General features: G+C 37.4%; 2 protein-coding genes across 6 annotated transcripts in view; both read left to right on the forward strand.

The window, feature by feature from the left end:
- Nucleotides 1-18,579, forward strand: part of LOC121388296 (abnormal cell migration protein 13-like) — a 33,521-nt gene extending 14,942 nt beyond the window's left edge. For 2 of the 3 annotated variants that reach the window (XM_041519581.1, XM_041519579.1), the window contains exons 3-5: nt 6,801-6,950; nt 15,245-15,450; nt 17,947-18,579. In XM_041519581.1, the coding sequence (XP_041375515.1) occupies nt 6,801-6,950; nt 15,245-15,450; nt 17,947-18,264 (674 nt within the window). In that variant the 3' untranslated portion in view covers nt 18,265-18,579. The remainder of the gene's footprint in view (nt 1-6,800; nt 6,951-15,244; nt 15,451-17,946) is intronic. The other variant, XM_041519582.1, reaches the window with a different exon arrangement.
- Nucleotides 105-3,475, forward strand: LOC121388298 (DNA ligase 1-like). 3 transcript variants are annotated; one of them, XM_041519585.1, is made up of 4 exons: nt 105-822; nt 1,708-1,942; nt 2,236-2,441; nt 3,168-3,475. In XM_041519585.1, exons 2-4 carry the CDS (start codon nt 1,761-1,763, stop codon nt 3,371-3,373), a joined length of 594 nt encoding a protein of 197 aa, XP_041375519.1. In that variant the 5' UTR covers nt 105-822; nt 1,708-1,760; the 3' UTR covers nt 3,374-3,475. The 3 variants fall into 3 exon arrangements, with proteins under 3 accessions (XP_041375519.1, XP_041375518.1, XP_041375520.1); XM_041519584.1 differs by having other exon boundaries at nt 105-1,942; XM_041519586.1 differs by having other exon boundaries at nt 105-1,942; nt 2,236-2,390.
- Nucleotides 18,580-22,055: the final 3,476 nt, after the last annotated feature.

Here is a 22,055-nt window from a genome sequence, read left to right on the forward strand (position 1 = left end):
CCTTGTTGGCGACTACCATTTCATACTAAATACATTTTCTTGTTTAGAATACCAGTGTCTGTATATGGAATGTGTTTGCGGTCGTATGTATACTAATGTTTGTAGCACTCAGCTTTTACTTTAATTCGTGATATATATATTTTTTTTTTTTCGAACGCAGTCCAAAATTGCATTTTTTCTTTCTTACTCCTCCTCTATAAAACAGGGTAGGGTCTTCACGAGTCCAAAATATGGTACTCGAGTACTCGACACTTACACTAGATGATGATGAGATTAAGGAATAAAGTAAAATAGCATTATGCATCTTAATTCCACTTAACATGGATGCCAAGTCATGCTATTGTATTGTATTTACAAACAGGTTGATATGTTCAGTGTTGTGAAGGACGGACGGACAGTTTGAAAATAGAAACTAGAACATGATCATATACTTATTGTGCAACTTATATTGTTGATTATCTGCTGCTGAAATTAGAGTCCATTGTATTATAGTTGATCATTGTATTCGACCTTGTACAGGTACTCGAGATCTCGTGGAGACCCTAAAACAGGGTGTAAAACATAAAGTTTTGTAAAAGTATCTGACTAAAACATATTTCATTATTCACAAACTACGATTTCCCCATAATGTATTACAACTTATTCCATACGTGATATGGTCATAATAGAGAGATTCGGCACGGCCCAACGTGAACGTCTCCGTGTGCGTTTCGGCGAATTCTTCGTACTACGTCATCAGTTTATGTGACGTATGTTCCCATGCCATACGTACGAGGACACGTCATTACGTATAAAACGCCATTTATACGTAGAGGCTAAAACGTATGTATACAAATGTATTTTTTCTACCATAAAGCTATTTATTTACATAATTAATGTTAATTGATAATTAGTTAAATATGTTACTCATATGTATATTGTGGTTGTATTTGTGTGGAACTTAATATGAGGGTTTTGTGCTACTTATAACATATGTAGGCCTATAGGAGAAACATTTCATTTCATTTTTCTAAAAAAAAATCATTGTGTACTCTTACCAAGACGGGAAAGCACCTTTAGTCCTTGTTTTTTTTCTTTTTTCTGCTTTCTATAAAAAACAAAATCATATGAGTTTGGACTCAAACCTGGAGTGGGGATGACAAAATAATCCACATCAGGAACGTAGAATGCAGCAGGCCCGTAGACGGGGAAGGGGGTGTAGGCCTCTTGGCCTCTTTGGGAAAGGATCGACTCCCTTAGAATCTGCTGGTCCTTAGCTATTCGCACATTGTTTGTCCCTTAAATAAGTATGCCAGGCATTAAAAATGTAATCCCCCACCCTTCACTATCAACTGGTACCAGCTACATATATCATATGGACCGGATATGAAGTTTTTGTGAAACGTTTTATTTATCTAATTGTAGTGAAACAAATTAATGTAATGGGTTTCATGGAAATTGCCTTTGAGATATAAATTTAACAAACCAAAACGTTTCCATGATACCCGACCTTATTTGGAATTTATTTTTAAAGGCCTGCCCTAATTTTTCATTTAATAATTACAATAATAATAATAATAATAATAATAATAATAATAATAATAAAAAAAGCAAGACAACCTACCCTACCTATTAACTGTTTTTTTGCGCTTTTCTGGAAACGCACATTTATGAAGGCCTTATCACAATAAACTGAATTAATATTTATAAATAATTTGCTTCTTTCAGGTCAATATGGACAACAAAAAAAATCAGTTGTTTCCACGCGTACAATTGACATTATGCTTCTTAGAGAAGTGAATGTGAATGTTCCGTTCAGTGACCCTGTGAAATGGAATGCTGTTGCTAAAGCATTGAATGCTGCATTAAATCCAGAAAAAGCAATCACGTCCAGGACAGTGCGAGAAAGAACACAAAGGCTAATGGACAAACACAGAGCGGATAAACTGCAATCTGTTAAAAAGTGAGTGCAATAGCAATGTGTTACTGTAAATGTATTACCAACATCAGATGCTCAATGAAATTTGGTTCCAAGTAAGTAGATTCTTTTGCAAACATTCAGGTAATTAGTTATTATTATTATTATTATTATTATTATTATTATTATTTATGAATGAGAATGTTAGATGTTACGTAACTCAAACTAATAGCATGCTTTCGCCGACTGATAAAGGGCATGCGAATCGGTGCAGTAGGTTCGAATCCCGCCAGTTGACACTTTGTGTTTTTAAATATTACTAATGTTTGATGCTGCAGGTCTGGTACTAATGAGGAATACGGAGAGCGGGAACTCCTTCTGACTGAGATATTGCAGCTGGAAAAAGAAGCTGAGATAAAGATACATGAGAACAAGATAAAGAATAAAGATGATGTGAAGACCTTATCCAAAACCAAGGAGGATACTAAAGGAGGCAAGTTCATAAGGAAACGAGCAATGGAAAGTTTGACACAAATCAGTGATGGTAAGGAAGTAACCAACGAAATGTAATTTTATTATACTAAAATCATGACTACTAGTATTAGGCCTAGAAACAAACGTGTGTTTCCGAGAACCCGACCCTATCTACAAAAACAAAAGACAACCTATTTTTAAATATTATTTTTGTAAACATTTTTGTACATGTGTATTTGGTTTTTGATTTCTTATTAATATGTTGGAGAAAATAATACACACATAACAGTTTATATGGACCAAAAGAGTTGCATGTATAGGTAGTTTAAAACAGCAAACACGTCCCCAATCCGCCCCCACGTCCCACTACCCCGCATCCCCCCAAAACAATACACCAACAAAAACGAACTACAAACAAAAAATTTAAACTCTTTACCCTATCTATTTTTATTTATTATTATTCTTTTTATTTAACTATTATTGTTTTGTTCTCATTGCATTTTTTTGTTGTATCTTTTAAGGCCTAAATATATTTTGATGTACATATATCAGTACATTTGAGAAGTGATATATTTCAGGGGTAGAATGCTCGGAAATGTTCAGAGCACCATTATCCTTCTTTTTCTTTTTGTTCATGTCAGTAATTTTAGTTGTTAAAATATGTATGTTGTGGATTTAGTCATGGCTGAATAATAAAAACTAATATTGTTAATGGGTTGTCATAAGATGTTCTCTGTAATGATTACAGTGGTTTATTGTTGTTTTTCAACTGACATGGGTTAACAACCTGTTTCAGATTCTGATGGTGATAACGGTGGTGAACTAAAACAGCCCAAGAAGGAAAGAAAACGTAAAGAGGACCCGTTTCTAGAAATGATGCGCGCAAAGCTGGATTTGGAGGCAAAACGTGAAGAGAGATTGGAGCGCAAGCTGCAGGAAAGGGCCAAAGAGAGGCAAGAGAGAAATGAATTGATGAAGATGTTAATGGAATACAAACGCTGATGGTCAAATATCAAAATGCGGGTTTTAATCAAGTTAATTTCAAATCATCAATGAAATTGTTCCGAATTAGAGACAAATATAAATAAATAAATAAACACATAACTGTTTTTATGTCCTTTTTTTTCCACTTGATGTGTATCAAGTATCATTGTTTTAGTATATATGTAGAGACTCTACAGAATACAGCAATATATTATCGCTAATGTACAACTAGGTACGGTTTCTTAGGTAATTTTCCAATGTACTTGGTTCAACTTAAAAAAACTGAGATGTTTCAGGTCCATATAAACATGTATGACAATTTGTAAGTATTGCCCCAACCATGTATAATTTTCCAACTGGTTCTAATAATATTTTGTGGTTCTTTTTGAAATCTAGAAAGGCGAAGATACTGACCATTTTACCAAACACCCACTCAACACACACTTTAACTTTTGACATTCGTGCATTAAATGTTTGCTCGAGCTGGGTGAGTACAGCACCTTTGAATGGTCCAATTAACTGTGGACGTAAGGGATAAGCAGGGTCCCCATATAAGGATAGCTGATTACCAGTAGGGCTCTTAAATGATGTAATGTTGGGTAAAAGTTCACTCATTCGAAGCAGGCCAGCATCATGGCGACGACCCTCCACTGGTCCATACAAATTGGAAATTAAACCGTTGGGGGTTACTACAGATTGAAACTTGATTCCATGGGTCCGTTTGTGTCCATTGTAACACTGACGTTGGTATGCAGTGGGTCTGCAGATTGGTCTAACGATTCCATCGATGAAGCCCCAACAATTATTCATTGGAGCACCTTTGGCGTGTACTGCCTGGGTGAAACGATTGAGACACTCCTCACTCAACCACGGCTGATCAACTTCATGTAACAAGTGTCCAAAATGGGCATATATGAAGGCTTGTATAGAGTTGACAGTGGCTGACAAAACAGATGTAGGTCTTCCAAAGATCGGTTCCAGATCGCATAGTCTGTTTGGGTACGCTAGCCGCCTCAGTAGAATGCATAGTGCCTCAATACCGTTTACTACCGATCTGTCGGGGGTAAAACTACTCTTTGTGGTATCCCGAGAGCTTGACATAGACGGTGAATATCCTTTTTTTCAAAGCGGAACAGAGCAACACATTGCTCGTTAGTAAAATTATCCAAATCAAACCTACCATAGTTCGCGAACGTTGATCCCCGTCTTCTTTTTACTTTATATGCGAACATCAGACACTTAAAGTCGTCCAATGTAACACCATTTGTAACGCGCGCCGGTATGAATTTGTCATCTTACAACACTGATTTCTATCACCAGACGTCAAGAACGAGCAGCCAAAGCGGATTGCGCGAATATGTCGTAAACGTATACGTATACTTGTCAGCCGAACCTCTCTAATAAGCTGTAATATTCACACGTGTAATGACACATACATCGTCCATAAAATGCCTCATGCTCGAACACATGACGTCCATAGCCCCTCCTGTCGGTGTTTGCATTGCTACAATGTATGCAGCTTCACTTGCATTGTTGCTGAAGTAATCGGTAATGCAGCATACGGAGATTAAAGGTAGAATTGGTCCATCACGTGCCTCCATACCTGTATCGGGGCGGGACGTAGCCCAGTGTTAAAGCACTCCCTTGATGTGTGCGGTCGGTCTGGGGTCGATCCCCGTCGGTGGGCTCATTGGGTTATTTTTCGTTCCAGCCAGTGCACCACGACTGGTATATCAAAGGTCGTGGTATGTCTTATCCTGTCTGTGGGAGTGGCGCATATAAAATATCCCTTGCTAGTAATGGAAAAATATAGCGGGTTTCCTTTCTAAGATTATATGTCAAAATTACCAAATGTTTGACATCCAATAGCCTATGATTAATGTACCAAGGTGCTCCAATTTCTTCTTCCATACTTGTATCATACTGCCTGAAAACTCGAGATATTTATCACCAGAAACGTTTACAAATTAAACTGAACTTATACATGTGGCTATGAATCATAGTTATAAGTTCATTTAATTTGATAGCTAAATATGAATGCATTTGTTTGGTGGTAGATTTTAGCAATCGTATATAAAATCATGATTGTATACTAGTACTAGTATTTGGTAAAGAAATTACCGTACCCTTAAATATGGACGACATACACAATGTACCAAATGCATACAGATTGGAATGACTGACATTTCTGTTGAAAGAAATAGTATGAATACTAAAAAAAAACCAAACAAACTATGGAAACATACTTAAGTAATTTAAATTTAATAATTTATATATTGTAATTAAGGATTGTCTGTTGGTTCATTTACGTTCATCGGGGTATGAACAACAATTTAATAAATTCTCCGCAAACGGAAGGGCTTGAAAGAGCGGCCTGTGAAAAGCGAAATGCATTCAATAGAAATTCACCTGCTAAAATGATCCCACAAATAGGGTGACTATTGTTAGAAACAGAAATATGTACAGTTATCTCATCTGCTATTTAGCTCGTGATCCTGTTATAATTAAATTCCATAATGCTCTAAAATACACCTCAGAGGTCCTAATGTTTCAATCACTACACCAAATTCCACCCTCACCCGTATTGTCTTATTTCCAGCAGGTCATAGTTTTTCTTAGCAGGACATATTTCTTTTGGCTAGGTTTTATTATTGTTTTTGTTGTTGTTGTTGTGTTTGTTGTTGTTGTTGTTGTTGTTATTATTATTATTTTACAACGGCAGTCCATATTTTACCTCCTATATCTAGCCCTGAAGCTGTGAATCGGCGAACCCGTTTGTTTAGATATACGCTTGTGGATGATGTTTTTTGTTTTCCATACCCCGATCAAGTAAAAGAAATGACAGACAATCGTTATTATTAAATATGAAACATAATTACTAGTAATAACACGAAAAAATATGTTATGTAAAGGAAGGAAGAAGGAAGGAAATATTTTGTTTGCCCAATAATACGATCCCTGCTGTGAAGCGTTTTGTTCATGTCATGTGTCATGTCTACGTCACCACAAGAAAAGTAAGTTTTGTTTCATATCGCATAGGACCGTCGGTTTCTTCGTGTAGCGTTGGTACTGGTTAACAACATGTAATATTAATGACATGATTCTTAAAATCAAACTAAAGGTCTGTCTTGAGTTTTAGGGGAACAAAATTATGTTTGGCACAGTAGCAGGCGACTATTTGGTTGTAGACAACTCTACTTGTATTACATAGATCTGTCTTTAGCTAAGGTCAAAGTATAGAACATAGATTGAGGACACTCGAGCTAGACTGCCCCCCCCCCCCCCCCAATCAAACAGAAACACAGCTGGTCATTGCGTTTGTAGTTGACCTAAATAACGTAGATAATCGAGCGTAATGAAACGATAGCGGTTTGGTGGGTCTTATATGTACCAAACAGAACTGGATCATATATTCTAAATGCTTAAATGATAAACAATATTTCAGGGGTTGGAGCTTTAACGGGCCATCTGTGTGGGGAGACTGAACCCGAAGTACCTTTTGCCTCAACCAAAGAGGATATAGGTGTTGAATTTATCAGTGACCATTCCGACAACGATGGTGGATTCGAGTTGCTGTTTAATACATTTTACATGGGTAATTTATAGTCAGTGTTTAATACATGTAGCTCTCTACTACTTACTTGAATGTAATATATACTCGAATGTGATGGTATATATAAATAGGAGACATATATAAATATGAATCATTGTGAGGAATGTTCCAAATCACTGTCCATTGTGTATCGCATCTCTTTCTGCCGTGTTCTAAATGGGACAATGTAATTTGTGTGATGTTAATCTAACAACAAGGGATCTAGAAAGTAACCTTTAAAAGATTTGGTGGGAAAATTAATAGTGCTAATACTAATTAGATTTTAGCATATGAAAATATTAACCATAGAAAATAGGTGTGTCACAGAGAAAATCACCAACATTTTACCTTAAGATCTCTTCTAAATGTGATAACGCACTAAATTGTCTGCTTATTTTATAGATGTACATCAAAACTTTCCATATGTAAATAAGATAGGTCAAGAAAATTGTGTTTAAAAGCGTTTTCAAAACACTTTTTACCTGTTCCTAGCAAACATGTCTGTGGTGTTACCAAGATTATTTTGGCTCAGATGATGTCGTTGTCCTCAACTGAGTACTAACACCCATAATGTATTCGTTGAGTATCCACTACATGTTTATTTTCCAGATGGTGATGGAAAGCTCAGCCAATGAAGATTTTAATTTTATTAAATCAAAGGAAAATGAAAGAAGAAAGTGTCGGTATATTCAATGCTTCTGGTGGTAAGAAGCCCAAACTGGATTTTGTCTTGATTTGGGAAATAAAATGAAATTTAACCTACTACAAATAGTAGAATGGTCAGAAACACGTTTAATATACAGCCACTAATATTTTATGCAGAAAAATATATTTGATATGTAATTACAATCGTTAAAAAGTCTCTGTTAGTGGATAACATCTAAAAAAGTGCAGCAAACTCAGGAATGTCCCTTTAAAAGGGATTACAAATTAATTTAAATAGAGCAATTGTGCTCTATACAATGATGCAGGGTTAAAATGTAAATTAAATCATATCTTTAATAATTCTGTGGTGTTACTGTATGTGGTGTTATATGTCAACTAGTAACACTATAGACAACATGTTGGTAATGCCACACACATATAAGACTCTTATCATTATATAACTTTGAAAATAACCATTGATTGATTGTTTGAATGATTTATTTATACATAACTACTTTATAAATATCCAAATGTGAAATAAATCTCAATACAGTGATGATGGTTCATTTGTAAATAACATTATCTGATAAAACCAGATTTAATTAAATTGGTAACACCAAAGACAACAATGGTAATTTGAAAATAGTAACAATAAGAAAGACAACCAGGAGTAAAAGGTAGTAGTAGTTGCATTAGAATCTTGCAGGATATTAGATGGTATTGTAGTGGGGAAATATGTCTTGCAAGATATTAGATGGTATTTTAGTGGGGAAATATGTAGTCATACTTTAAAATAATGTGCCATTTCCAGGTATTATTCTTAAAGTGAATTTTATAAAAAGCTCTAGACGTGGTTAATGTAAACTATAAGACTCTTGCCTTTGTCACCACTTTCTGATATTGTTTTTTGTTGACGACGTATTTCCTAGCTTTTATGACATATCTGTATAGTTTATCTGGACCAGAAAAGCTGGCTGGGTTTGATGGATCATAATAAACCTCATTCAAGTAATCCCCTTACATGATCATCACTCTCCAGTTGAATCAGTAACTGTGTTACTTACTGGCAACGGATACGCCTTATATACAGTCTAGTTAGTGTCTTCACTGTCTGATTCCTTTTCCTCAGTGTCAGATTTATCAGCAGTTATTTCGATTTGAGAAATAGCCTTCTTTGCAACCAACTTCAGAAGTGGTTTAATTTTTTATTTAAGTGCCATAGACTCGGTTGTGCATTCCACCTCGTCGATTCTATCCAGAATCGGTTTTATTAGAGAGGATTTCGAGAAGCAATGAGTAAATAATGGTATAAATGCCAGTCTGTTGACATAGGACTACTCCCATAAGTTTTCGGATCCACCAATTGCTCAGACTTTGCCTTATCCGAATGTTTGTCTCTTTTCAGGCATTCGTCTTCATCATTGTTGCAGGTAAGGTGCCACATATAATCCAGTCCAGCCCTTTCCCACTCATTGTCGTTTTGACTTTCTTCTACTTCATATCTCTCTTTGCAGGAAGTTCCCCTCCAGTTATGGGACATCATTTCTTAACGTGTCTCTGTAGATCGTGTACGTCCTGAAACATCACTCTGCAATCATCACATGAATGCATTTCGGACAACTCTTCTTCACACGTCTGTTCACCACAAATGTCTTCACATGCACCGGTTTCCTTTTTATAATTTTATATATCTCTTCCCATTTGTTTGGTTGAAGATGTAAGCTTTCTGGTGTGGTTTGTTTCAAGTTCCCCAGAAGGACGCCCATAGAGTTTAGGAGTAGCTACCTCAAACTGTTGCCTGAAATGACGATAGTTTTCTGGATACATCTGCTGGAGCCAAGATCATGACTTGTCGATGGGATTGTTGAAGAGAGCCACGTAATGACAGTTTCTTCGATGGGTCTTTGCTGCACTGCAGGTTCTGATTGATAGCAATTACCAAGAGGTTTATGTGGTAACTTCCTTCTATGAATAGGTCATTAATGCGAGTCTTTGCCAGCTATAGACATTGGGTAATCCAATATGATGAGATTTCTTGTTGCAGGTCTTCGTGCATGCCTCGGATGAATTCAACTTTCGCGACCACATTGATACTATCACATAGAGGCTGCCAACATTTGTAGATTCAGATAATGTGTTGGGGAGATGTGTCAATTTTACCATCCTTCAAAAGTTTATAGACCTAAAAGGTTTTTAACACGAGGTGGGCCCCGATACGATCATGGTGAAGGGATGTAGTAGGAAAGCAGGAGCCATAGGAGCTATAGGAGCCATAGGATCTGGACCTTTTTCTTTATTCCTTTGGCAGTCTTCTTCTAAATCACTTTGCCCTAATTCTCTTGGATTTAAAACCAACAAATGTTCATCTTTCATTTTACTAGGACCTTCTTGTTTGTGGAGCCAGAGCACGAGCAATAGCAGCCATATGAACTATAGGAGCCGGAGCAGGAGCCATAGGATCAGAAATAGGAGTCAGATTAGGAGCACAAGGAGCCAGAGCAGCTGCCAGAACAGGAGCCATTGGAGCCAAAACAGGAGTTATAGGAGTCACAGCTATAGAGGCTTGAAGTTTTAATCAGTTAAATGACGTATCATGTTGAATGGTTTGGAATAGGCCTTTGGATACATAGGACACGGTATTAGCTTGATCAACAGTTTACACAAATGAGTTAATTTTGATGATACTTCCCCTATTAATAGTTTTTACGGAAAAGCATTCTTGGACATTTTCCAATGGCTGTAGCTGAAACTGGTTACACCATCTTGAAGAAAACACCTCTTATCATCAAACGGGCACAGTCCCAGTTTGTTGAGTTAGATATTATAGAGATCACTTTAATAGATTTGGATCAGCATCATGCAAGACATATGGATTTCCCTATTGAAGAGACACTGTTTATAGTGTTGGTGCCTTGTGTGGTTTTTAATGACACTTTTCTTTATTCCTGGCAGTCTTCTTCTCCATCAGATGGCCCTTCTCCTCATAGATGAGACAATACATCTTGGATTTAAGAGCAACAGATTCCTGAATAAGAATGTCACGCATTTCATCTTTCATTTTACCTAGGACTTTCTTGTTTGTGGTGCTGTAGACTGGGTGGCTAGTATGATAATCAGAGGTGTCAAACAGGTGATGGTCTCCTACCATATATTTTGTTTCGATACTGTAACACAATGAGTCTTTGTCCTTGAACACAAGTTTGACTTTATCTCTTTGATGTAGGTGTAATGGAAGTCGTACATCAATATTTTGAACACATCTATAATGGTGAACCCAACATAGATCGGCCTGTCCAAATACAGTCTGTGTTTTAACAGGTTAAATATCTGGAAGGCATGGATGTTGGGTTTGGCTACCAGTTTGCATGATCTTTTCTTGTTTTTGGCAAGGTTGACAATCACTCTTTTCCTCAGGTTTTCCATTGTTTTTCCAAACACTGAATTGTTCATCATTTTAAAACAAAAAGTATTTTTCAAAATAATTTTTGGTGCTCTTTCTGTTTCTGTATTGAATCAGGGTTGATGTTCGAAAGTCATCACTCTGTTAATCTTAGTCATCTTTATGCTGAGAGAAATGTAGAATTGTAGATTACTGTATTACACCACATATTTTAGTTTTGGTTGTAAATTCGGCATCAACTTTCAGTGGAGGTGCCGTTCAAGTTCAGTTCATCTAACAGCTGTTTGGTATATGGAGTGAGCATCTCTTCAGAAAGAAAAAAATGTTTTATTTAACGACGCACTCAACACATTTTATTTACGGTTATATGGCGTCAGATATATGGTTAAGTACCACACAGATTTTGAGAGGAAACCCGCTGTCGCCACTACATGGACTACTCTTCCGATTAGCAGCAAGGGATCTTTTATTTGCGCTTCCCACAGGCAGGATAGCACAAACCATGGCCTTTGTTGAACCAGTTATGGATCACTGGTCGGTGCAAGTGGTTTACACCTACCCATTGAGCCTTGCGGAGCACTCACTCAGGGTTTGGAGTCGGTATCTGGATTAAAAATCCCATGCCTCGACTGGGATCCGAACCCAGTACCTACCAGCCTGTAGTCCGATGGCCTACCACGACGCCACCGAGGCCGGTCATCTCTTCAGTGACCTTGAGTTTCTCCAGGGCTAATGGATAATCACTGTGTAGATTGTGGAGTTCATGGGGGGTGGGGGGGGGGGTAGTCGAGGTCCACTTCTAATATATCCTTCTGATGCATCATTTGGCACTTGTACAATATCCAACTGTCTGTCTCATTGAACCAGTGAAATTCCCAAACAGGTAGAGGTTGTGACATGGCCGAGCCATGTATTTTGTTTACATCTAAGCAGGTTATAATGGCTCTCAGTTTGTTCAGGTTAAACTCTGGAAGATGAGCACTGTTTGCTCTGGAACAGCTTTGGGTGTTAAAAGAGATACCACAGCTCAATCCTTACTCAATAAACAGGTGTTGATCTCTGTCAGTCAGCGACTCTGGATGTATATGTCATCTTCAGAGCTGCTTTTCACAGCTGCTTTTCAAACACATCAGCTAATACCAGGACAACAGTGCTGACATACAAATCAAGTATTCCCCAAGATTTTGTATATTGAAGTCATTCCATATGATATGAGCATATTCATAGTTCTCATCTTTGATATTCTGACCACTCAGTGAACTGCAAAAATCTTCTTTTCGAGGAAGTTGTGTCTGTGATTTTTTCTTCTGAAACTATAGTCGTAATGGTAGACTTGTAAAGTTTGTATTGGCTAAAATATTGACTAATGTGATTGAATTTTGAAATTCCCTCCTTGACCAGATTACATGTGAGTTTCTCCAAAGAGGTGTTCATAAATTGGAATGAGTTGTTCAAAACCATGCATCCCAGGGTAAATGAGATATACTTTTCCATGTTGTTTGGTATAGAATTCAAGAATTCAAATGTTTGTTTTGCACTTTGCCTATGGCCTACATAATGATGTGACTGCAGTAGACAATAATGTGATATCTTACTTTCAGAAATCATCAGCAGGTCCACGTGTCGATCAAAGGGGTGCCTGGACAAATAGATGGGGATTACATTTCCTTTTTCAAAACCAAAGACGTTGATAGCAATGTTGTTCTGTGTCTTGAACATGCACCATCTTAACTAGGAAGATGATCCCTGTGAAGTCTAGTTCATCAACATATTTGTAGTATGTGTTAAAACTGTCTGTGTGTGTTTTTGACAGGATGCAGTGCAGCCAAGATGGACCACATGAAGCAGCTTTTATCTCTGTTCTTTACACTGATGACGGCGTGCTTGGATCTCAGCTTGATTGTAGTAGGAATATAGTTGGATTGCTGACAGTGTGACATATGGATAGTGACACTGAGAACTTTGCTTTGTCTCTGGTATTCATTAAAGGATCCCTCATGGCAGCATCTGGATTTTCAAACTTGAGTGCTGTCTGACACTTGCTTCTGCCCTATCGGTAGTCTCGCCTTTTTCTCTGGCCATCTTTACATATTCCCCCATGTGCCATATTTTGAGCATTCCTGTCCCCGAGGGCTTGTTTTAAAGTATTTTAAAGTGCTCTTCGGAAATTTCGTTGGGTCATTCTTCTGTATGCCCTCACTTTGAATAGCATGACCTCTAATTGTATCACCCAATGTTTGAAGGTTGCATTGTGGTTCATACACATTGTCTGTTGCTAGACGATCCTTCCTGATTGCATGGCAATTCTGATAGCTAGATATCCAGTGGTCATGAGTTATTTGCTGTCCATGGGTAAACGGCTGCTCACACTGTTCACATCTGTAGCATCCTCTCTTTGCTTTCGGCTCGATAGCCTCCTATCAAGGGGTTAAAATTCAGATGCTGTTCATTTCAAAATGAGAGATGTTTGTAAACATTTGATGGGGTAGTTATCCTACTATAAGATGTCTGTTGTACTATGATATGGTATTTATATTTGAGTCATGTCTTACGAGGAAGTACCCTTGAATGAGTAGAGCCAGCTTATGTCATTCCTATCTCAAGACATTTGCTGACATTAAGGCCGAGTCCATATCAAGAGACGGAGTAGCTTCCCCATTACCATGACTTGCGTGTATCGAGACAGACACTAGATGACCTCCTTATGAGAGCATTCATTCTCATAGAGTCGGACATGACGTCCAGTCCATTCCAATACTGATGCTTATAACTAATAATCATACAGTGAATTTCTTTGAAACAGAATGCAGATATTCATAATATCTACCTCTTTGTTGACAAACATGAATTGGCCTCCTTCTTCTTACGAGTAAATGAATTGACATCCATCTGCCAAAGAGTCAATTGTATCTAATGTAAATTGTTGTCAGGTCAAGTCAGGTCATAGGGTTTTATGGGCACATTCAGAGCAAGCTGTCGTAGTGCACGCTTGTCATTGGCACATGTCCCGGCTCCTCTGTCCAGAAGAGGAAACGGGTTGGGGTGGGTGAAGAGAGGACCGCCCGCACTGGCAGGTGCAAGGGATCACCAGCAGCCCTACCAGAGTCAGTGGCGGGCAGTAAGTAGTTTTGGTGCTATGCAGTTTTGAATGTCCCGTAGGATTAAATCAAAAAGAAAAGGTTGTGCAGTTTGTATGAAGGAATTGGGACATGTTTGCATGGTTCACCGAAATATAAAAGGGAACTAGGTATAGCTTTGAACTTAGTATGCCGACAGTAGCTCATTATTGGAACCTAGCCTATTGATGCCCTGGTATTGGCCCTTAAACGGGCCTGATCTGTTTAGATCGTGGCAGGACAACCCGTGGGAGACTCGTATGCAATTGTGTATCTACACTGGAGGTAAGTCCGACAAGCCCTTGATGATATTCTTGTGTCTCCTATTCTTTCTATTGTCCTCTTCCATGTTTCCCATCCTTCCTCTCCACTAAGCAGCAAGGGTCCGAAATGTAAATTGTTGTCAGGTCAGGTCAGAGTGTTTAACGTGCACATTCAGAACAAGCTTATGTAGCGCACGTCTGTCCTGGGCAACGGTGCCAGCCTCGGCCGGCTCCTCTGCCCAGGTCAGGAAAGGGATGGGGTGGGTTGGAGGGGGAACCGCCTGCACTGGCAGGTGCAAGGAAGCACCAGCAGTCCGACCGGGGACAGTAACAGGCGGAGGGTGGTATGGTGCTATGGAATTTAGAAGTCCCATAGGATTAATGAATGAATGAATGTTTAACGACACCCCAGCACGAAAAATACATCGGTCATTGGGTGTCAAACTATAGTAATGCAAACAAATAAAGTGATGATCAACATCAATATAAAAATTCAAGATTTAAAAAAATAATAAAAACAGTGTAAAGAACTGTGCAAAAATACAAATAACACAGATAGATACTGACTTTTATTCAAAATTTTAATTTGTGCTGTATTGGCCATTCTCAAAGAGAATGTTACACCCTTGCACCACGGTAAGGTTACAGCACGCACAGGGGCCCATAGGATTAAGCCGAAAAAGAATTTGTGCGCATTTTTGTGAAGGAAATTAGGCGCAATTTTGAACTGTACGCCAAAAAGAAAAAGATAGGGAGCTACTTATAATTTATTAACAAAGAGGTGAAATTGGTTTGTAGATTAACCAAACTTGGTGTCGATTTTCACGGACTGGAACTAGGGTTCGCTACTTTAACTGTACATGTATTTTTCAGAGCCGTGTAAAGTATCTGACTTCACGTGTGACAACGGCCGCTGCATCCCCGGTAACCTGGAGTGTGCATCGCACGACCACTGTGCCGACGGCTCCAACCTCTGTTCTGATGTTTTGCGGAATGTCATCGTCATCATCGTTGGCATTGTGGCTTGCTTCGTGGTTGTCTTTGCAATCGCGTATTTAGTGAAACGCCACAGACGGAAGGTGAAGGCAAATTTTATTTTGTGACAGATAAAGAGAATACTAAACGAGTTCCCGTGAGACAGCATTTATATTACAATTAGTGTGTTTTCAGTCGTACATCACGAGTGGAAACGAGCAATGTATGATCGAAACCACGAGTTTTAATATAAACGGTCTCTTTCGAGAATGAGTATAGTATTCTACTTATTACAATACACCGCACATCAATCAGCAAAAATCGGACACAATTACTTCCAACAAAACTAAACGGATCGTGGAAATGCACAGACCTGTTGCTGCGTTCTAGTGTCCTCGCAATTACCGTTTCGACAACTTCAGAATAAAATAAAGCATGCACCTTAATTGTTCAATCAACGACGATCGATCGGTACAAAACTGGTGGGAGACTATTTTAATACTTTTTCGTACCATTTCAATTGGGAAAATTATGTAATTCATTTTGATTTGAGGTATAATCGATTGCTTTTAAACAGTTTTAATATTAACTTGGTAAAACCTAAAAATGGGTGCAAGTGAGATAAATTACACGCGCGCGCGCGCGCACACACACACACACACACACACACACATTCAAGTCTAAAAGTCTGCTTTGCTCATTCTGGCCTCAAGATGGATATCTTCTGTCTCATTAAATACTCCTTTATTCAGGGTTTCTGCCAGAGGGTAAAACGGGTATGGCGCAATACCCAAAAATGTTGGCAGATTTTTTTTATTTTATGTTAACGTTTGGACAGAATTAATTACTCTTACTATTACTGTATGATTTCCTTAACCCTAACCCTAAACTTAACTGGGGGGGGGGGTGGGGGGGTGGGGAGGCCTCCCATACCCCTTGTTGAATGTGGTTGCATTCAATTCCATAGCCCATACCCAAAAATGCCTTTCTGGCAGAAACACTGTTATTGGTTGTCAGTTGGATATATTGTAAATGCTATTAATACAATAATAAACATCAAAAGAAAAGTAGTATATGCAATAAACACCAATAAGATAATATGCGATGTATACACATACCGTACACAGGAGCATGTGCATGGTGTTTATAGCATGGTGTTCAAGTTCGTGTTTATTGCAGTAATCTTGATGCTATTATAGGCTTTTGTTAACACTGGGTTCGTCTTGAAAATAATTATTTACACGGATTTACTGAATTAGAATGGGCGTCGCGTCGCTGGTAAAACTCAGTTTGCTACTGTAACACTAGCATTAACGTCCGCAAATGGTCAAAAACAACATAATTATCTCCTAATTTGTGTTTAGAATTAACAAATTGTCTCTGTCTTGATTAGAGCAAACCGCTTGCGCAGTCTGATAAATAGACATCCTTTTGGTTTTGACTCGAGTTGGGCACATTAATGAAACTCGGCCCTCGTGAAATTGAAAACAATATTTTACTTTGTTAGCCTGCTTTGAGGGTACTTAGGTAACTTCACTGATGTTTATTTCATGTTCCTATATTTGTGCTCAATTGTTTGTTAGTGTTCTTATATGTTTGACCTTTTGTAAAATTTGAGCAAACTTGCGAAACCACCCATTTTTAAAGCAAATCAAAATAAAATATCTTTTATTTTTAAATTAAGTATTATTTTAATTTTATTATTTATAAAAATAAACAATGTTATTCCATCCCATTAGTTGGCCGTGGTAGAGGCGGAGCCCATGGTGGTCATGCCTGAAGCTTCAAATGACATGTTAAAGATGTTTGAACTTGTGTAGCATAAATTTGCCCTGGACCGGGGATATGCATTTAATCGAGTTCTGTTCGTATATGCAAGCATACATACATACATACAGCCTCATAATACACATATATTCGAACCTCAAAAGTTTCTGTCTGATGATGATATTCACCAATTTAAACACAAAATTGTTATTGCGTTCAAACCAGACAGTATCGTCAAAATAGTTATCCAGTTATGGTACCCCACCACTATTTGACACGTTATTAGGAATTCACTTCTCGTTAAAACATTTATTAATAATACAAAATTCTGAAATGCCTTTTTGAAATCTTTCTTCGATGTTTGCAAGATGGTTGGCATCTGTAGAATTTAAATTACCCATTGGTTTGAAGTTACTTGTCGTATAGTTGGTACTAATTGTTAACAACTGTGCACTGCTCTGGCCTGTGGGTGGCTAAATGAACATGTTGTGGTCGACCAATGTTGCTGTTTTACACGGTAGGAATCAAGAGAGAGTACTCCCTAAAACTAGTAATCACCCGACTTTCCCGATATAGGTGGAGGGATTTTTGTGGGTTTGGTGGGGTTTTTTGGTTTTGGTTTTCACAGAATATATTCTGACACGGAAATTGTTTTGAAATGCCTGGTGTAATTAATGGTCGTGTGCAATCTTACGTGTCTTCGTTGAATATTACATTCATTACAAGCTAGTTTTAGGAAACAGATACTGTATCCTACAAGCATGTACATTGCCTAAGCGACTCTTTCATTATTCAGCCGGTTTTATCACTAACTCTTCAGTCTCTCCTTTTAGGAACTCGTTATGGTCCGTCCATATAAAGACGGCGCCCAGTCCACTCCACTTCAAAGCCAACCCCTTGGTAAGCCAGTTAAAGCAGGATACCCAGCAGCCAGACAAAACCCACGCAAACCAGATGATCAAGAAAATCCACACCAACCAGCTGATCAAGAAAAGCTACGCCAACCAGCTGATCAAGGAAATCCACGCCAACCAGGTGATCAAGAAAAGCCACACCAACCAGCAATTGAAGAAAATCCACGACAACCAGCGACTGGAGAAAATCCAGACCAACTAGTGGATCTAGGAACGACTGAAAGCTTTTTCATTTGAAATGTGTTTTGTTTAGCCAGTAATTTTCCTATGCCTAATTTGTTTTCGAGTTCAACATGAACACGTTCACTTCTGTATAATATTCCTGATATTTTGGATGCCTTTCCTGTGATAACGTGGCCCAAACCTAATGGAAAAGCCCATATAGCCCTTTAAAACACGGGAAGTGTTCTTCTCTTTCCTACCATAGCTGCCAATTTCAGAGGAATATAAAAGGATATATGGACAATAATACTATAAAAAAAATTGTAACTGAATACCTATAGGTAAATTTAGATTGCTTTTCCTAGTATTCAATAAAGTCATTCCGCATGACCGTGGGTTTGTTTTGGGGGGTGAGGGTTTTTTTGCGGGGGGGGGGGGGGGTGTTGTTGGTGGTGGGGTGGGGAGGGGGTTTGGGGGTGCTTGGACAAATGATCCAGTTCTTGTGAAAATGATACCTAGGTATTTATGGCTATTGACAAAATCTAATTTGATATCTTTGATGTAGAAATAAAAATTATTATTTGCTGGTTTTGAGTCAAAGATAACTATGTTTGACTTCTCAATATTTATTTCTAGTTTCCAATTATCGCAGTATTCTGAAAAAACACGTGTAGTGATTTGTGTAGGTCATCCAATGATTCTGTCAAATTAACTGTATCATCAACATGAAGTAGCATTGTAATTATTATAAATAGATCAGTATTATGTTCTATTCTAATTTAATTCCTTTTACACTGTTGATCTACTAGTACACTTTCTAAATAATTAAATGTATAGCGAATAATATGAATAAAATAGTGTCGCCTTGACGTATACAGTTTGACATAATTTAAAAAAGCAGAATATTCGTTATTTAATACGATTCTAAGAAATTTACCATTTACGTATTTTGGTTTTTCTTAAGATTCGAGAAAGATGTAAAAGGTTTTCCAAAAGAGCTTACAATCATAGTTTGTCAGTTTGATTTGGGTCCTCTCAGATTACCTTTCTTTTTATATATTGGTTTGCTAATACCTGCTGACCAGTTATCGGGCAATATCACACAATAAGGTTAAATAGTTTTTTTTAAATCGGAACTAGTTTGTTTTCTGCACTTGAGATATTCATTTGGAATTCCATCAATGCTTATAGGTAGTACTAATCCAAATAACTTCTGGCTGGGTCAGAGTTTGAGGTGCGCCCAACTTTTGATAGAGTTAATACCACAAGTCCTGTGATTGGTGATAAATGTGTATGTGTTGGTTGTAAAACAACATTAATTTCATCTGGGCACAAAATGTATGCAATTTTATTTCATATAGTACCACTGTATCAAGTATTCTTGTGCTTGAAACATGTATGGGGTACCTGTAAAAAAAAAGGGGGAGGGGGGGCGGTCTCTGATTCTAAACCTAAAAAGGAAGAAGAAGAAGGAAATGTTTTATTTAACGACGCACTCAACACATTTTATTTACGGTTATATGGCGTCAGGCATATGGTTAAGGCCCACACAGATATTGAGACGAAACCCGCTGTCGCCACTTCATGGGCTACTCTGTTCGATAAGCAGCAGGGGGTCTTTTATATGCGCCATCCCACAGACAGGGTAGCACATGCCACGGCCTTTGATATACCAGTCGTGGTGCACTGGCTGGAACGAGAAATAGCCCAATGGGCCCACCGGCGGGGATCGATCTCACACTGACCTACGTCCCGCACCAAACCTAAAAAGGATACTAGTACATAATTAAATATTGCTGGTTTCACAGTTCATTGGGGTTACATTTGTTTTTGTCGATGTCCCGGTGGCCGAACGGTTAAGGTCGCGGTCTGTTAAATTGCATGCAAATCTCTGCAGTAGGTTCGAATCCTGCCAAATGACACTTTGCGTTTTTAAAATTATTAATAAATATAGCAATACCTCCGGATCGACACTTAACAGTTATTACGATGTAATCATGAATTTCAATAATATCGAAGCCGACAAATGTTTTCTCTGATGAACAAATAATGTCATGATTCGCAATATATTCCAATAGTTCTGGAAAATGTAACTTTTGTCGTATCCCACATACATTTACAGGTTTTCTGCCAGAGGGTAACATGGGTATGGCGCCATACACACCATATTTTTTATCTTTATTTTTTTAAAGTTAACCTTTTGACAAAATTAATTACTCTTATCATTACTGTATGATTTTCTTAACCCTAACCCTAAACTTAACCCATTTTCTTTCTAGGGGAGCCCCCACCATACCCCCTGTTGATTATGGTTGCATTCAATTTCATATCGCCATACCCAAACATGTCTTTCTGGCAGAAACACTGATTTAATATTCATAACCTAAGGTTTATTTCTTGAAACGTTTCGTTGTCGCCATGTGTTTTATTATCATTCGGGGGGATGGCGTATCACTATAATTGATGTCAGGCGGCATCGGAACGCTTTGTGATTTATCAATATACTTTTAAGGTATAGAAGGTATAGGATCAAAATGATGGATATGCGGTCTATTGTTAAATTAACCGGTTTTTAAAAAAAGAAGAGAGAATTATAGACTGCTGTTGTTTTCTTACTAGTTTTTAAAGTCTATTAGTAAATATTGTCTTATGCATGTAAACATTTTATTTAATATACTGTGTATTATGGGTCTTATAGATATATGTTTAAAATTATGCGACATCGTATATATGGTTAAACCTGCATAACACTGTATAAAATTGATATTATTGTCGTTAAAATTCCATAACATTGTATAAAAATTGGTTTTATTGTTACATGGTTATATATTTAAAGTTTGTTACTGTGTACAAAACCAAAATAGCATTTCTTAGTTTTAAAAAGACTCTTTGGGGTTTTATGACTATTACCAATAAAGCTTTTTTAAAGGCTAAATCTGAACGCAAAAAAAACCCCGTATCACGTGATTATAGCAGTATCTCTGCACAACACAGAGTTGAATAGGCATTTGCCAAAATGAAACTAGTACCTGTATATTCAATGAGTCTTAGACGTTTGTAGTAACCCAAACAGGATGTTATGTTCCAATCACTTTGTACACATGAAAATATTTATACAGCTGTAACAGTGGAATCTGTCTAAATTAGCATCTGTATAATGTGGATTTCTGTATAAACTGGCACAATCATAGAGTCGGTTCAGTTATAACATCTCCCGCCTATCACTCTTATGACTGAATGTAGAGGAGTGATTTATCATTCTCCTCTATTTCTCAAACATGTTTATTTAAGAATTGATCACAAATATATTTTGTACTTTGAAGTATGAACCGAAAACAAAAACCAATAACTCGGCTTAGTGGATCATACAAAAGTGTGCATGGACCAAAAAATATTTACAGTCAATTGTTAAATTAACGTTTCAAAAACTGAGAATTATACTCACTGCTATGCTGATTTCTTGCTAGTTTTTAAAGTCTATTAGTAAATATTGTCTGATTCCTGTAAACATTTTATTTAATAATTGGTCGTATTGATATATGGCTAAACCTGCATAACACTGTATAAAATTGATCTTATTGTTGTTAAAATTCCATAACATTGTATTAAAAAATTGTTTTATTGTTACATGGTTATACATTTAAAGTCCGTTACTGTGTTAGGATTTCTTAGAGAGTGTTTTGGGTTATATCTATTTTTCACTATTAAAGCCGTATTTTTTATAATTTAAATTAGAAGTACTTTCATTTTATTATTTAGAATGTTAATTTGCATACACCTGATGTGGTTCTGGTCATCCGGTTTTTTGCAATATCTTAAAATGCATTTTTCATAATCCTAAAAGTGCACGTTCGTCTGAGATTTTT

Source organism: Gigantopelta aegis, chromosome 14, assembly GCF_016097555.1.
Source record: "Gigantopelta aegis isolate Gae_Host chromosome 14, Gae_host_genome, whole genome shotgun sequence".
Taxonomy (NCBI): domain Eukaryota; kingdom Metazoa; phylum Mollusca; class Gastropoda; order Neomphalida; family Peltospiridae; genus Gigantopelta; species Gigantopelta aegis.

What these genes read in the sequence shown, in the direction of transcription:
- LOC121388298 (XM_041519584.1), top strand. Translation starts at nt 1,761, where the DNA reads ATGCTTCTTAGAGAAGTGAATGTGAATGTTCCGTTCAGTGACCCTGTG. An exon ending in AAACTGCAATCTGTTAAAAA is followed by an intron (nt 1,943 to 2,235) that starts GTGAGTGCAATA and finishes TTGATGCTGCAG; the next exon opens with GTCTGGTACTAATGAGGAAT. An exon ending in TTTGACACAAATCAGTGATG is followed by an intron (nt 2,442 to 3,167) that starts GTAAGGAAGTAA and finishes AACCTGTTTCAG; the next exon opens with ATTCTGATGGTGATAACGGT.